Source organism: Passer domesticus, chromosome 2 (assembly GCF_036417665.1).
Source record: "Passer domesticus isolate bPasDom1 chromosome 2, bPasDom1.hap1, whole genome shotgun sequence".
Lineage (NCBI taxonomy): Eukaryota > Metazoa > Chordata > Aves > Passeriformes > Passeridae > Passer > Passer domesticus.
Window position 1 is genome coordinate 41,016,636 of NC_087475.1, and position 18,460 is coordinate 41,035,095.

At 38.8% G+C, this 18,460-nt stretch overlaps 1 protein-coding gene across 10 annotated transcripts in view; it reads right to left on the reverse strand.

Annotated features, from left to right (window-relative positions):
• The window catches only part of FARP1 (FERM, ARH/RhoGEF and pleckstrin domain protein 1), a 200,531-nt gene that overhangs the window by 147,959 nt on the left and 34,112 nt on the right, over nucleotides 1-18,460 (reverse strand). For 9 of the 10 annotated variants that reach the window (XM_064408399.1, XM_064408408.1, XM_064408407.1 and 6 more), the window contains one exon: nucleotides 13,495-13,690. In XM_064408399.1, coding sequence (XP_064264469.1) covers nucleotides 13,495-13,665 — 171 coding nt within the window. In that variant the 5' untranslated portion in view covers nucleotides 13,666-13,690. Of the gene's footprint in view, nucleotides 1-13,494; nucleotides 13,694-18,460 lie in introns of all 10 variants that reach the window. The other variant, XM_064408401.1, reaches the window with a different exon arrangement.

Below are 18,460 nucleotides of genomic sequence, written 5' to 3' on the forward strand. Positions count from 1 at the left end.
AAAGAAATCTCCCAATCTTTCTCCATTCTGAGAACTCAGAACATTAAACTGCCTCTCAAACAAACAGATTCCAAAATTAAAACAACCCCAAATCACTCTTGTTGATCACTTGCATTTTCAGAAGCCTGAGTTTCTTTTTAAACTGCTGCGGCTTGCAATATTTAAAAGCAATGAAACTGCTATAAGCTGATTTACACCACCTTACTGTTAAATTTACCATTTAGGTTTCACTTTGGAAGTCAAGTGTCCACTGTCTTGGGATATGTGAAATGGCCTGTGCCGAGTTGGTGACTTTGGTATTTTAATGAAGGTATTTTCTTCACTCAGATGTATTTTAGACTACTGTAATTTGGATTCAATGTATTTCTTAAAAGACCACTCTCCTGACATCAACATTGATAATGCCAAAAACAATTAACAGATTGGTCCCTTTATGTCCTCACAGCACATGGAGAGTAAGGAGCAAGCAGTTATATTATGGCTGCACATACAACTTTATAGCTCTAATATGCAACCATGCCTCAGCAGAATATCACGTACAGCTTCTTAGGTACAGTTCAAATTAATCATGTTAATGTAACAGACTTGCAATTTGCAGTAATCTTTTAAGAGCTGCATCATTAACTTTCTGCTGTATGTAAGCATCAATAGGTGGCAATTAAAAAGAGGAGCGAGTGAGGGGTTCTGCTTCCAATTCTGGCAGACTGCACTGCTGATTTCTAGTGCTCTTCCTTTATGTGACTATGCCATGCTGTGATGTTTAAGACACAAAAGCACCAGACCTCCAGTGTTTAAGTACAGACCAAAAAAAATGAATTCAGGTAAGTCAGAGATTTGTACAAGTCCAGCACAATTCTTTCCCCCTACTCTTATTGAGCTTTTCTATACTTCTGCATTTTCAGAGGCTCCTTTTTCCCACCTATCCTACCCTTTTTCCATCACTCTCTTGTCTGCACTTGATCTGTCTCTAAAGCAGACTTGCCCTTCTCTAAACAAATCTTGCTTCTTCACTTCACCCTCTTCTAGTCAATCACCAAAACACAATTGTCACAGATAATACTAATAATTGGCCCATTTCTGTGATGCAGTTTAAACAGAATAGTTCAAAACTTACAAAGCTGAGATGAATATTACTTTCATCCCTTTAGAGGAAGAAGAAGCAAACTGCTAGAACTTTCTGCTACAGAAAGACTGTGGAGGTAGGAGGCATGAGCAGATCCAAAAGGGGCTCTGGATGTTGGGGAATAAGGAAAGGTAGAGGAGCAAGTGCCTGTGCCAGGTTGGGAGACAAAACGTTAAGCCAACCTTTCTCAGTGCAGTGTTTATGTTTCCATGAAATTATTTTATCAGAGAGGGTCAGGGAAACAAAAAAAAATGCAAGAAGAAAACAAAGCCAACAAGGTTACTATCTGTCATGCTAGAAGATGTTGCCACATCTTCAGCTGTACCCCAGGGCTATCCTTATAGATGTACTTGTTTCCTTACAGTTGTTAGTTGTATCCTCATAGTTGCAAATAAAAGAGAACAAGGGAGCAACCCCAACCCCAGTGACCAGAAATGGACACACTGACTCACAGGTCAGGGTAAGCCCTTGCTCAAAGCTAGAGAGAGCTCAGACAGGTCTCCTCAGAGCAGCCTAAAACACAGCCAGAAACCCAGCCAACAGCTAAGGAACATGGAAAATCATGCACCCTGGGCTCCAATCCCTCTCTGGTCCTCTTAGACACCAGTAAAGGAATGTAAAAGAGACCCATTCCTGGACTGAAGCCTCAAAGTGAAGGCAAAGGCATTTTCTTTACAGAGAGGACTCACTACTTGGTGCTCTACAGGGCTATAACTCCACAATTGTGACAGAAGAAGAGTTAAAAACAACTTATATGCTGAAGTACAGAGCTATATATATATACATACCCAAGCACTTCATACCCCAGTGCAGTAGCTTTCAGCTGATGGCAGCAAGTGCCCAGGAATTCATGGATCATTCCTACAAGAAGGGAGTTCATCGATGTGGTATGGCCTTCCACATGCACAACCTTTTCAAAGGAATTTGCACAACCACTAACCAGTGTTCTGGGGCCTTCAAATGCCTCCAGAGGACAACAGTGATACTTGGTGACACCCATTCACCCGGGAAATATCAGTGAGAGGATCTGATAGCTACAAAGGACAAATGGATTACCTGTGAGTAGTATGAGAGGTCTTCAAGAGAGAAGGACAAGTTACAGTCTTCAGAAATAATCATAATTCACATCAAATTAGCCAGGCATCTTCTGTTAAAATGTCTAGCTAATTTGAAATTTAAGCATTAAACGCAAAGCTATCTACAGATTCCAAAAAATCAGTTTGCATTAGTTATTTTAGGTATTTAATCCTTTCAAGCTACTTTACTGTCAGGTGAACAAATTTCGTTTTCAAGTATTTAACAGGCAGTAGCTAATGAATTAATTCTGAGTGCTGAAGGAGTTAACCTTCAGTTTAACCTTCAGTAAAACACTACTGCTGAGGCTAAGGTCATGAGACCTGATTTTTTTCTTTCCCCATGGCATCCTAAATAAAAGCTGAATACAAAATAAAATTTAAAAAGGAATAAATAATTAAAAACAAAAAACCCCAAAGACAGACAAACAAACAAAAGCCAAAAAAAAAAACAACAAACAAACAAAAAAAACCCCAACACTAAAAACCCAGACACACACACAACAAATTCCATGTCCAGAACATACCTGGAATTTACTTCACCACAATACCTATGCAAGAAATCAATCATTCCAGTGAAACAAGCAACAACAGCATTAGCTGACCTTCAAAGACTTGTTCTCTCAGCCCAAGGAAATGCTGAACCATTTCCTCAGCAATCTTTTGTCACTTCTCTTGGCTAAGTGTATATGATCTTCCCCGAGATGAAACATAAGCAGCACAGCTCTGAAATTCTCTGCAGAGAAGTGACCTTTCCACTGAAAGGCATACATACCTGTTCAAAGTCACAAAAGCATATATATCTGCTCAAAGTTACTGTTTTGTGGAACAGATGCAGAATGAAATGGCAATAGCTAGACTCAGCCTACACAGGAGAAACAAAAAGATTACTGTGGCCATCTTACTGCAAAGGTTTCATACCTTCTTGGTGATTTCTCATGGGCAGCTCCTCACAGCACTGACTCCTGCCCTGCACAGCCAACAAACTCCATCTTACATCTCCATCTCGCCCAGCCAACCTGCTCTTTTATAGTACCCCTCCTAATTGGATCCAGCTGTGGCCCATTAAGGGCAGGTTTGTTCTTCATTCTTGATAATTAGCACAGCTGTAACTCCTCAGGGGTGAGATTAACTTCACCACTATCTCTATTCTCCTACCTTCTATCTATCCACAGATTACCTGCTCCTAATTCTACTTCTCTAACAACAGCAATCCAACGGCTTCACATGAAAAAAAGTCTGAAAACTTAGCTCTTCCAAAGTTGGTGTGAATCCAGTTTTTCATGAGATCTTCAGAAGGGTTTGTTGACCTTTTTTAAGTAGATGCAGTTATGAAAGTCTCTCCTGTTTACAAAGGCTGCTCTCCTGCAGCTTGCTATTTCTACCTTGCTCTTCCAGAGATTTTGGCAAAGTAACAGAGCTGAGTATGTTGTGACACAATCAGCCATTTGAAACGTTTGCTTTTCACTTGAATTTTATTTTTAGAATCTCCCATAGTCCTTTCAAAGCACATATACCCATACTTTGACATGAAGTAAAAAACTAGAAAGAAAAGCTGAAGGATCTGACAAACTGAGACATAAGTAAGCTTGTGACATGTCTCTCATTTATAAAATGACTACTGCCTCATTTCTTTTATAAGCTCACAGATATGGCTGCATGACAAACACTCATTTGCCACCTGAACTTTTTTTTTCCCAAAGAAAAAAAATTCTAGAATACGTTAGTCCTCAATTCTTACAGTTAAATGTTTCTTAGGGACCATCTGCTCACTGCTGGCCCTGCCTTGAGCCAAGAGCTGGACCAGACTACCTGCACAGTCCCTTCCACTCTGTATCATGCTGTGAGTATACAAGTGCTTTCATGAAAAACGTGCCAGCCACCACGTTTATCACTGACTGCAGAGGTGTTTCTGAATGACTCTGGAACACTGAAGAGCAAAGAATACTGAGCTACATATACTTCTAGTTGCAGAGCTACTCTGAATCCAGTAATAAAAACTACTTGGTAATGTCCTTTTATATTTGCTGAGCTGTATCTTTATATAAAAGCTTTGACAAGGCATTCTCTCTTACATCAGTTTACATGTATTACCTTAATTAATTCTGCAAAATCCCTATTCTTTCAATTCTGCTCACCAAAATTGTTGTATCTGAGATTCATTTCAAAAGGCAGCTCTCTCAGAGAAGACTCCTGGATGACATCACCATATAATGTAACCCAGCTTATGTCCAGAAACTCCACTCAACCAGAGACAAAGTAAAGTGGATGAGGATCTGGCTCATCCCTGCCAGCAAGCAGAAAACAAGGTGTTCCCTAAATCACAGTCACTCCAGATCCAGATCCAGGACCTGCTGCTTTGCCCAAATGTGCCCCTTGCAAAAGACCAGAGCGAGAGCTCTACAAGGAGCTATGCAACTTGTCCATGCAGATGATACAAAGGTGAATGTTTACCAAGAAAGGACAAAACTCAGATGTTAGCTGGGGGTGAGACAACAGTAAGGAATAAAACTGACCATCTGCACCAGGGAATGAAGCAAGGAAACGTGACGAGTCATTGAAGAGCAAAAGGTCCCTCTTTATGCAGGTAGAGCTAGCTTCTGAATGCTAAGCAACATCTACACACAAATACATAGTACTCCACTATCTACTAAATGGAGATAATTGTAAATTCAATAAGAACCGTATGAAAATCTAATGGCATGTGAACAAGACCAGAATTATAAAAGCAAGGCAAACTGAAGGAAAAAAAAAAAGAAATTACTGCAGGACCAACTAGAAAACCAGGTGAGAAGATAACAGTGAAAGAAATGAGAAGAAAAACTTCCTGCTGCTGTGCTCTGCATGAATATTTGCATCTGCCAACGGGCCATCAAAAAGCAAATTGGCACTAAGTCATAATTCACCATTTGCTATTTATATTCTGGCAGCATTATGTTTGTGCAATTTCTATCAAAGCCTCCATTTTGGGGATGGGGATAAGAAAAGAAGATATTGTAATCTACTTCTGCAACTGCTGTTTGTATTCACTGAGTTATCTGGCTCTTGATGCGTGCCTCATGCATCACTTTTTATTCAAAAATTGACATATTTATCCAAGAATGATTGTAACACGGTAGCCTGATTCAGATACACACAAAAGCTTTGGCAGACATTTTCAGCCATGCATTTTATGTGACTTACATGTTGGCATGCAAAAGACAACAATTAATTGTGCGTGCGTATTGTAATCACAGCCTGGTGGAGGCAGCTCATTGGAGCAGTGGAGATAAGTTTACAGGTAAGCAGCATATTAGTAAGTTTCTGAAGGCTTTTAAATCTGGGAACTGATGGAGCCCTTTATACTGTTCCAAGATAAGACACACTGCTTTAATCACTGCATCCTAGCTATACAGGTTTCTTTAGATAATTTTAAGTTAGTCAAATTTCATTTTCAAACCACGAATTATCTTAAGTAAAAATTGGATATTTCCTCCCACTCCCAGAATTTGAGTATGAATGAGAATGTGACTATGCCATTGCAGAAAGCATCCCTAATTCTGACAGTAGATACAGCCTTTCCAGCTGATGGGTACTTTCTCCCCTATGCAGCACTGTACTGTATGTAACAGAGAAACCTGATACTGCACTGAGGAAGGACATCATTGCAGAATGAAGCTGGGTAAAGACCCAGGAGACACAGCCAGGACTAATGCACCTTTCCACACTGCTGTCTCCTGTTTCTTTGGAGAATACCAACAGGAAGGAATTGAACCAGCAGTTCCAAAGGAGCTGCAGAGAGGAAGAGATAACAAAAAGGATAAGCAGTATATGGGAGCACGTTCTGTGGCCAACAAAGGAAGGAACAAGAGGCACCAAATGAGAAAACCAAACAAGTGAACAAAATCAAACAATCTGAACTAGAACTTGGCCGCTGATTCTGCTTGGTTTTACTGATGATGACAACCATTATACTCAAGTCATTTGACTGCATGCAGGTGGTGAGGATGTTCTTTATCTTGATATCCAGCTGATCTGTTTCAGGTATGAGGGATCCACATCTACACTGGATCTACAAATAATATATCACAGCATTTTTCCTTTAAAATTTTTAAACTGTATGATACTGTTTTATAGTTAAATGCTACATAAATACAGTTGGACTCAAAAGATCTTAAAGCCCTTTTCTGACCTAAATGAGCCTGTGATTTCCCTTTTACTACTAGAACAGAAAAAGCAACATTAGGGATATACAAGCACCTCCAGAGAGCAATTAATCTCATCCTAAAATATACATTTGAGACAGGCATGATGAGCAGACTGTTCAATGTACCATACTTTCACTCTAGTATGGATGAAAATGATTATCTGGGGGCTCTGACATCTAGCTTTCAAAAATTTCAAGGATGGCAGAGGTGAACCTCAGTCTCCGGGGAAGGATGCACACAACAAGCAGTTCAGCTCCTGCCTCTGACCAGAGGCAGAACATCCCTCCAATCACCCCTGGAACAGGAAAACATAGAGGTGGCAAAATCAAAGTTTGTACCACTGGACACCCACACATGTACATTTTGAAGAGAAGAGATGGCAAACACCTCCCACTGTTCCTTGGACATTTGTCACCTCCAAACAGGTGGCCCAAGGAAACACCCGTAACTGGGGAGCATGCCCACGCTCCCCACACAGATCATCCATCCAGTCTCACCAGTACAGTGCAAACCAACTTACAGACACAGACACTACTACCAAAATTAACAGCATAATTTCACTGACCCCCTCAGTCAGGGCAGCAGAGCAGACAGGGAGCAAAATGCTCCCACAAAGCCTCTGCATCCACAGCAGCCCTTCCTGTGCCAGCTCCATCCTCTGCTTTGTGCTGGCTCACACACTGCTGCATGACTTGGTGAGTCAGCTCAGCAAGAGAGGTGAAAAGGCAATATTTGAGAAGCCTTCCATGATTACAAGTTAGGCTAATTCAGTCAAGAAAATTACATGCATTTCCCAGATATCTTCAAATACATCAATCTAGTCTGAGAATGGACTGGATTTGTTGGCACTTAAAATTACATTCCTACTTATTCTATTCATTCTACAGAATCTTAACAAAGAAATCAGCAGTTTAAACAGTCTGCTGCCTCGGGTTACAGAAGTTTGCTTGTGGATTATTCTCTCTCCTACTTTGAAAAGCACATAAATTATTAACACACATCACCAAAATACCCTGTCTTTCAAAAAAGACATTCTAAACATTCGTCAACAAAAATCAGTTTACTGGGTAGCCATTAACAATATTCTCCTAAGAAAAATACAACTGATGTGTTTGAGGGTTGAAAAAAAAAAAATCACTTTTCTTGTAATTTCAGAAGACCCAGCAGAGCTGGCGTGACAATTAGTGAATATTTAAGTGCTTGATATTCACTGGAAATAGTCTGACAGCAATGGCCAAATAATTTCAGGCACGAGAAGAAAAGAAAGTCTCAGACTGATGAATAACTGACATTTGACCTGCTGTTCACTTCCTAAGCTGGAAAAAAAAGCAATTCATAATTGAACTGAAGTTGAAGCTGGCTAAGAAAGCATAAAACACTATTTTACTTTTCTGCATTGCCATACTATCTCATGCTCTTTTTTTTAAATTGCTTATTTCACTGGTTATAATTGCATATTGAGGAGAGACGTAAATACCTAGACAAGGCAGTTATCACTACCCACAATTGTAAAAGAAAATAATTCAAACATTTATAAAACTGGCTGAAATTTTGAATTTAATAGGTAACACAGCACTTGTGGAAATTTATAAGAAACACATGCAATGTTTGTTATCAACTATTGAGGCTTTCTAATATTTAGCTTTTCCCGGCACAGTCTGGCTTGAAGCTGGTGAGAGCACAGTTAACAGGCAACATTTTCCCCACAAAGGGAATATGAACCACCACGATGTGACTGCATGAAGAAACAAAACCAGTTAAAAAAAAAAAACCAAAAAAAAAACCAAAAAAAAAACCAAAAAAAAACCAAAAAACAACACCCCAAACCAACCAACAAACAAACAAAAAAACACCTCACCCAGATCATTATCCTTAGGAAACAGACCAACAGACCCCCCAAGAAGATTATGAAGTCCTTCTCTCTGAAAAATTTGGGATTGAGGCAGAGAAATTTCCTGCCAAGGTACTACATCCAAACCCAGTGGAAGATAAATAGTTGTAGATCCCAGACCACTTGGTCTTTATTCTGTATTCTCAGGCAATCTGAAGCTTTTCTCTTCCAAGAGAAGAGCAAATTGAAATGAAATGTTTATAAGCGACGTTTACAGAGGATTACACCTTTACCCTGCTTTCTATTAAGAGACTCCTGTTGCTTAAGAAACCCGTGTTAATCCCCCAAAGCAGATGACATTTTCCGACCCTGCACATTTCACAAAGCTTGAATATATTTAAAGGGAAAGGAAGTTGACACAATACAAAAAACAGATGTTTAATAAACTTGAGTAATCGGACAGGCAAGCATGTTTCGGTCCTTCCAAAAGACAGCCACAAAAAGGAAGCAACTATTCTCTTGCAGACACAATAAAGAAGACTTTGGTTTGGTTTTAATTAAAGAGATCAGATCCTAACCAAAAGAAGAATCCTAACCTCCTGTGACATACTCTGATCTCACCTTTGATGCCAAAAAGAAAGAAACAGCTCTTACTTGCTATTTAGCATCAGTAGTATCATCACAGTCACATCAGCTTCATTCACCCAGAGAGCAGGACATGATCAGCAGCAAGCACCATATCAGTCAGGGTTAAACCTGGTCTGAGTCACCAAATCATCCTGGCAGTCTATCAAGAGAATCAGTCTTGTCTTCAGCATTACCTAGACAGCAAACAACACTGACTCTGCATTTAGGAGTAGTTTTAAAACAGATTACTTCTGGCAATGAAACAACTATAAAAGTAAATATAATATAAATGGCATAGACACTAAGCATGAAAGGGGTTTTTCTCTCCTAGAAGGATCTGAAGTAGATGCAATCATCAGCTATTTTTACTGTTCTTTAAAAACTGTATTTCACTTTCGCTTAAACTGCTTTGAATCTATAGGGGAGATCATCTCAAAATAAACATATGAAAATCTAAATTCTGCTATGGCTTTATGGAATCAATCATGTTCTCTTTCAACTAACTTAGGTGAGAAAGAAAAGCAGAGGCAAATCAAGCAGTACAGAAGTGTACATCTCCACCTTCTACTATATAATACACAACCTCTGTTTTGCAGTGTGGGGTTTTGCCAGTCTTCAGGTTCAAGTATCAGCCTTTAAAAATGCCCAGGATCTATCTATGTATGATTATCATTGTGTGTACATAGGTGGAAAATGTTCTTCCTCCTTCATATTAGTAATTTTAGCTAAAGCTGTCATCCTCTTACCTAGCAGAAAGGAAGCATATTTGCTCATTCCATCACATAGCCATAACTCAGCCTAACACTGGCTGAAACAGAACGCTGTATTTTGAATCCTTGCAGTCTCCACTTACCATATCTAACTAATTTGTCAGTGAATACAGCCAAAGTGGAAATTAGAAACAAAAAGTAGGAGAGAAATATATTCCATACTTGCATGCAACATCATGACCAACAGCTGCAAGTGCTGGATGATCATGAACTCTTGACTCATGGCCTGATTTTCAGGCACTAGTCACATGAAACTGTAGCTGACATCTAGTTCTTGTCTGAGAGTTTGTGGCAGATAAAAAACTAAATGTACAGACACTCAGTTATAAAATCCTGAGTAACTTAAAAGAGGGAAGGATGTTCTACATAATTTTTCTTCTCATAGCTGAAGAGACACAAAAGTGCTCAAAAAAGATAACTGATAAATTTTGTACTTTCCTTACATGTTAGAGGCGGAAATATGAAGTTAAAGTAATGTAATCTATTTTTTTTAAACAGCAGCGCCTACCTTTCTTCTACCTCCTTCAAGCATATGTACCCAACCAGCTAAATGGACCTGTGTAAAAGGATCCAGGACTATCTATTCAAGTTTCCACTAGCTTTATGGAATATAGGAATGTTGGAAGATTCTTCAACAAAATATTGTTTGTTAACAGCAAGCACCATAAAAAATTTTTTTCTTATGTAACCCTTTCTTTTACAATATTCCATTTAAAACATTTGATGAAAAGGCCTTCATTGTAACTTCTGTTTTTGAAGTCTCCCACACAAACTCTCTCCACATAGTATGTAGGGTTTTTCCCATTAAAAAATAAAATTTACAGGTCCATACATAGGCATGTGGATATCTTTTCTCTCTTTTTTGTTCATTTGGTTTTGTTTTTTTTCTTGTAGTAAGTAATGAGCCAAACATGGTATGATTATATGGCATCAAAGCACTAACACCTAAAGAATAATATTCCTTTAGAACTCATATGTCACTGGAGTTACTTTACTTTAAAAAGCCTAAAGAACAGCAGCACTGAGGGGTAATGGAAGTAGGTCATATTTTCCTCTTGTTTTGTCATATACAGAACAGACATAAAAATCTGATTAATTTGGCACTCATAGTAACAAGTCATCTGTATACAATGTGAGAAAAGGGATTGCTTAAGAGCAAGGATGTTGAATCATGTCTCCTGGAATACAATTTAAAAACAAACCAAACTAAAATTCAATAAACAAGAAAAAATAAACAAGCACACAAAAAACACTAAACCCATGACAACGTTCAAACAAAACAGCAACAAACCAAATAAAAATACTACATAGATAAGGTGTTACAGCTAATGGGGCAATGGTGCTGAAGGTATAAAAACAGTAGCACAGAGGTAGGACCAGACAGATTGACAGTCCCAACTACTTCACCAGTTCCCTCAAACTCAGGAGGAAGTAGTACCAGCATCTCTTTCTATTTTTACGCAGACTTCATGAGAAAATAAATAAACTGGCATCATTAAACTTCATACCATCCTACAAGACACTACAAGCATCAATAAAACCACCCAAAGTATGGCTCATTTGCTAACACAGAAAGGTTTGTGCAGCAAAATTCCTGAAATTGTAGGAAACACAAATCCTTCTCAGTTTATACTTGTATGGTATTTGCAAAGTTATTTTCATAATCATAGCAGCTCAGGTTTTGGGAAGCGTAGTTCAAATCTTCAACCACGCAAAAAGTCTTTAATTCTCCACTGAAAAGCAAACCCACAGATGTGCTTAGGCATGTATGTTTAATGTCTTCTGCCCACGGCCACACTTGCTGCTCCTAAAATATTTTGTTGAAATGGTATCACTTTCCTTTTCTGTGTATACTGCACCAATTTGGCTAAAAACATGAAGCTTATAAATAGGAACATGGGGGTTCCAACATGAATACACACCTCAATTTAGATGTATCAAAACTTAATCAGTTTTGTGAGATGGGACTAAAACAATTAATGTCTTTTAGAGCAGACTGAAAACAATGTGTATTCCTCTATTTGACTATGCATAGGTTAAAGACAAAAGGCTTTACAAAAGATTTGCTGTAAAAGATTTCATATCTAAGCATCCTGCATATTTCACCACAAGGTCTGACTTTCAAACCAACTGGGCTTTCCTTGAGTAGTGGTTATGAAATAAAAGTCTCTGAAAACAATCATATTGAAGTGATCTCAACAGAAACTTGTTTATATCCCCAGGTCTTTCAGGTGCTGCTGAAGTTAAAAACAAATGAAATGTTGATATCTTCCAATATTGAAGACCAAAAAATACTGTTCTCTCAAAGTCCCAGAAGCAAAGCTGGAGTTATAGGGTGCATTGCATCCACATAATCTTATATTTTCTCCTAAACAATTTAATGAAAGGAACCCAACAGAAATGGTTTCTGTTAAGTGTCTGCACATCATTTTCAATTTTCAAAATACAGTGAATTAGCATCTACAGATGCCAAACTTGTCTCTGGAATTATAGAGATATTTATATCACATAAAAGAGCACCAAAATTTTATTAGTGTTTGATGATTTAAACTATAACTACACTTTTGAACAGCAACAATTATCTAAAGACTGCTTTTACCTAAAGACTGTTTGCTATGGATATTTGACAGGTTTTCTGAAACGCACTAAAGTGTAACAAGGTGCTACATACATGGGCATTTCCCCTGATGGCAGTTCAGTTCACCCATAACCTGCCTGCCCAGAGAATTTACCTTCCACTAAAATAAAATCATAGTTGCAGTTGGATCACAAACAGCAGCACAGAGCAGATCAAAAAGTGTCTGCATGTATTCACAGAAAATAGACAAACCTCATAAGCAGATCATAAAAACATTATTTAAAAAATTTAATTATAATTTTCATAATCAGAATTCCTTCATGTTAATACAGGGGTAACATTTTTCCCTAAACATACAGTTTAGGGCACTATATGTCTAACACCACTGTATCTCGTTGTGATCCTCCATTTTACAGAAGGGAAATCTGAGCCAATCAAGGCATGAAAATTACCATAGCTACAGAAAATGCAAGTAACAAAGGATGAAATTTGAACTCAGGTTTCCCCTTTCCTATTCACTGAAGCCTGAAAACTTTGAAAAATATACATTCCAACACACTTGCATAACAGCAGCAGTGTTCAACCACGTTTCATGTTAATTGTGTAAGCATGGCATGTTAAAATCATTAGTGGCTACCAACAGATAGATCGTGATACTGGCTCGGTCTTGGTATCAAAACTAATTCTAACTGATTCTACTGATCACAACCACACACTAAAGCAGCTGCAGCTCTGTCTCCTTGGCAAGGACAAACCCAAATTAATCTCAACAGGGTACAGAGAAACTTTAGATGAGGCTGCTTTACTTCTTTCCTTGCACTTAACTTCTGTGTGAGGACTCAGTGCTTGTAAGAGTGATGATATAAATTACTGAAAACTTTGATGATTTCATGTTAATATCCTAAGGACTTGCCAGAGGAAAGACAAAAAAATCTGTACAGATCTACAGTTTACTGGATCAAGAGCAAAACAGCAGCAAGGAAATACACCAACTGTTCAAAAGGTAGAGGAAACCACAAATGTAATGTTTGAAGGAAAAAACTCACCAAGGACTTTAACTTCTCTTGAAGCTGTTCAAACAGAAACAGAATTAATAACTGTAATCTACAGTCCACTTCCCTGTTTAATGCTATTGTATTGCACCATGATATATTCAATGCTGATATACACAACAACCATTTTCTCTGCAGCATGAATTCGTTAGCCAAAGAATCACAGCTGAAATAAGAAGACAACTGGTTTGAGAATATGCATTATCAGAAATGCCTGAATAATCTTTGGCTACCCCAACCTCCACATCCTTACCGGAATGTCGAAAGTTTCTTGTGTGTCATCCAGCATCTGAATTTTGATAGAGACAAGTTTTCCTGGAGTTGTCATAGGCGGTTTCTGTCCATGCTCCAAAGTACTGATCCCAGCATTTTCCTGAGCTCCTAAGCGGGATCCTGCTGTTGGTCTCTGTTCAGTTTCACCCATGTTTAGGGAAACTTGTTTCTTATATCTGATAAAAGAACAAGGGCAAAGAAGCTGATATCAGTCATAAAGAAGATGTTTTGCACATAAGCATCATGGTATATATGCTTACAGGTAGTAAACTGTATGACCATTAACAACAAGTAAGAGCCATTACAATTTTTTCTTAATGTCTCATATGAAGACAAGAAAATCAGGCAAATTTTATACTTTTCAAAATACACAGTCTAATCACCTCCTGGGGGTACGGCTGATAGACAGGTTACAGTACTGCACAAGGGAAAATTATTTCTTTTCTCCTGGAAAAGTAAACAAGACCACATTGGAAATAGAGCATGACAGAACCCAGATTTCAATTAATTATGTAAATTTTTAATTATTTATGAATCAGGCTGTTATCACCCCCCAGACAGGATTCCCAGAGAAACTAGGAAGGTGAGAAGAGCAAGTGAGACAACAGCACTTGCTGACCATCATTCCCTCTTGGCTACATCAGCACTTTTTCCTTCAAGCCTTCTCTGGCACTTTGCAGCTGCCACCTTGATAAGGGTCTGTGAAGAGGGACAGCCAAGGGGTACAAGATGACACCAACTATAAACTGGGGACCAGAGCTGCTCTAGACCTGGGGCCTGCCTGATCCCACTGATGAGCCAGGAACTGTGAGGACATGCTACTGGGAGGCCAGAATAAAAGCCAGTACTGAATGGGAAATTCTTCATTATTGGCACAATTTTGAACCTTCTTTTTTTTAATTCAAGCACTGTTAGTTTTACTTGTTGAATGTTACACATCACACTAGAATTTTATTTCACTTTTCCTACCCTGCTTTTTAACACTCTAGATGGGTTTCTGATGAAACCCACTTCTACTGTCCATTTATATTTCTTGGTAAATGCATTTTTATTCTGCATGACTTTTATACGGTGATCAGTGACCAAAACATGTAGCACACAGATGGACACTAATGGAAATATAACTTTCCAGCTGAACAGAGGCATAAGAAGAGTACTGCCAATCACTGCCTGGCTTTAACTCTGAGGTTACAATTATTAAGAAGCCTATATGGGGAAAAAAAGGAAGCACAAGACAGCCTATGAATTTGTGAATGCATCACCAGTTCTACAGGATTCTGTAAAGAACAGTGACAGGTAATAAGACACCAGTTCCCACCATAAGGATAGAATAAAAACAGCCCTGTCTTTGGCAGGATACACTATTTACTACACATTACTCTTCCATGTCCTGACTAATCTGTTCCCACAGATTTTTTACACAGCAAATACACAGGCATAAAAAAATGTAAAACCGCACTTGGATTAAAAGAAATGTTAGCTGAGAAGGAAGGGAATTAAAAATTATGGATCCCACACTTCTAAATAACAGCTCAATGGGCACAAGTGAAGGAGGAGAAAAAAATGCAGGCAAGCTTTTGCAGCAATTCAGCACTAACCTGCCCATCAAGGTCAGAGGTATTAGTGAAATCTACCCAAGTCCATGCCAACCACCACCAGAGAGGCAAATTTTTCCTCAATTATCATTGCAATCTAAAAATCTATGAAGAATCAATTATATTTATCTCATTCTTTAAAAATAATTAAATTAAATAGTTTTATAAGACAAGCAGTGACAACAAGAAAGCTGCAGCTGGAGGCAGGAATTCCAGAAGAAAAGACACCAAGCTCTACATAGAAATAAATATTTGCAAATAAATCTGTTTTTCCTGTGTGTGGAGTACACAGGATCATGTAAAAAGGTAGCCAGGCACCCAGTCTAGAAGTGCACAAAGACTCTGGTCCGAGTAAGAGCTCTCCTGAAGTCACCACATACCCCAGCCAGCACCAAGAGGGCAGACAGGACCTCTACAACTGCTGTGTTACTACAGAAGATTTTGGCTATGTTCTTTCCATTATATCATAAATACAGGACTCAACCAGGTCAGTTCAAGTAATACCATTAAATAATCCATGCAAGGAAATATTACAGGCATTGAACCCTTCTATAAATGTTCTTCTGACTAGATGATACAGTTGCCCACACACACAATCAGACAGGCCAATAAACTTTATGAAACACATAAAAACCACTGAAATTTAGGAGCCAAAAAAATCATGGAGGAAAGGTACAAGCAGAACCACTCCATATGTACAGCTGATTTTTTATTATAATTAAGTTAGTAATATAGAAATTCTTGTTTTATAGATATATTTAAGCATTTGGTTATAAACACACACTTTCATTTGAAAGCAAAGATCTAAGAACTATTGGCTACCCTGATCACAAGCATCTGCTACTTGAAAAATTAAAATAAATCCTTCCATTTTTTAACCTATATGCCTAAACATCAACATACTGCACTGGAAGTTATTTAGGGTTTTTTTCTGCATGCCACTAGTCTCACTATGCTGCTGTCATAACATCATCATAATATTTTTACTATACCTTTATGTAAGAGGCCTTAAAAATTACCCTCTCTAAAATAACACAGCACATCAGTCAATGTGTATATACCTTTATATCACTTTGATCTAGGAGACAGTGAACTAAGGTCACAGAACACAACTGAAGAGTATTAAGCAAACATTGAGCAAACCTGAGGGGATTAGGACGCCTAATGTCTGTCATGATGAAGAGATGGATAAGGTCTGGACAAATGGCAGAGAAATTCAAAGACACTCAAGTAGAAAGAGGACAGTAAATTGGGGAAGGCATTAATCAAGAAGAAAGAGCAGCAGCCACCAGATTCTAGCATATGCAGCTCTGAGCAAAACACGTGGAGACAGACAACCAATACAGAAGCAGAGAGTGGCAAACAAAAAAAGGATTCATCTGAACTCTGAAAGTTAAGAGTTTCTGCCTGCTCTGACAGCTGTTGAAACCCAGGGCCAAAACCGAGTCTATTGTTTCAGCTGCAGCTTCACTGGATGTCAGTGCCATTCTCAGGAGTGCTGTAGCACCTACACGATGGAGAGAGCCTGCTGCAGAGAATGAGCCTGTGTCCTCACCTGTGTGAGGGGAGAAGTTACTGAGACAGCAGAGCTGCCCATGGGGGAGTCTTGTCCCCTTCTGCTCCTTCCCAGCTTCCACCCATACAGTCCTGCCTGATGCTGAACACTGATTCTCACCCTCCTCAGACTGAGCCACGACACCTCTCAAAAGAAAACAATTCAGTGTTTTGCTCTTGGCTGAGTTAGCAAATTAAATCAGCTCTCGGCAGGCTGGAAAATCCAATGCCAGGGTGAGCTAAGCCCAGCCAGCTGCTGTCAGGTCACTGGGCTGCCTAAAGCTTTCTCTGTTTACAGCACCTGGAAGACACAAAAACCCCCTACAACTGCTATTAGATAGATTAGGAGATGTTGATTTGTTCTAATCACACATTAATAACCCTTTTCTACAGATATTAAATGCTTAGATTAAAAATTTAAGGTCTGTAGATACTTATGCAGTAGCTGGACAAAAGCCACAATGTGGCTCAGCATAAAGCCACCTCAGTTCTCCATGTTCAAAGCACACACATTTTATAGCATCGGAAAGGTTCTGGCCAATTAAAATTTCCACATATTTTTCTTTGGCAGGATGAAAAAAAGTATCAAACTCACTTAGTCTAAAGGGAGCTGCAAGGGAGCTGCAAGTATAAACAGCACTTGTTGAGGCTGGGGCAGGAAAAACAGGGCAGGAATAAAGGGCTACAAAATTACAAAATACTGAGGAAAACAGAAGCAGCATGTTGGAATAGACGTCACTCTGTCTCTCACCTGCTCTGCTCTTTAGGTCAGACCAGGACTCAGAATTTGATGCAAGAGGCTCCCAAAGCCTGAAGACTCCTGTCATGGGAGAGAGTGGTACCACATATCCAGGCCCTTTCCACTTCTTTTTCTTTCCTTTATGACACGTTTCCATGGCACGAAACAGAAGGGAGCACAGTGCTCAGGACACTCCTCTTAAAAGTGGGGAAGCCTGAGGCACAGTGGTATGATATGAGTATAGCCCTACCAAAAGACTTGTACACCTTCAGTTAGACAAAATTCTATATGTGCAGCATAAATTGTCAGTGATGCTTCTTTTTCATTAATACATCAGAGTTACCATAAAAATGAAATCAAGCATCTTGAATCCATATTAAAAATTAGTAATAGCATAACAAGGCAACAAGACCAGGAAGACTAAAACTACAATTCAGTCTGAAATGATGGGAAGCAGACAGAAGGCCAATACAGTTCAGGTTTTTATACTGTGAAGCATTATCCTGCTTAATTTCTGCAAATCCCTGGTAGAACTGTACAAAGCAAATATGATGATTTAAAAATTTTAAATTATTCATGTTAATCACAAAATCACAGAATATCCTGTCTTGGAAGGGACGTAAAAGGATCAGTGAAGTCCAACTTATAATTCCTTTGATAAAACCTAGCACTTTTGTAGAAGCAAAGAAATGGGAAAAGTTCTTAACAGAAAAATAGCTCAAGCTTGAAGGGCAGTAGTACAGACACAGGTGCTGGGTGTCTGGGGTGTCTGTTTCTCTGCTTGCACCCAGCAGACTAAGTTTGACTAAGACTCTAAAGGAAACCTTGCAGCTGAAGGGATTTGTGTTCAGTTTCTTGTCTGCTCACATCCACAATAGTCAGACAGAGGAGGAAGGCAATAAAAATTCAGTTTTTCTGTACCATTAGACTGTCTTTGAGGTTAAAACAAAAAAGATTAACACTGTAAGCGATGGCTGCTTCATGAAGTGAGAAGTAGAGAGGCTCAAGGTGCGGTATGGTCAAGAAGATGGGTCATGTCTAGTCCCCTATACTGTGAG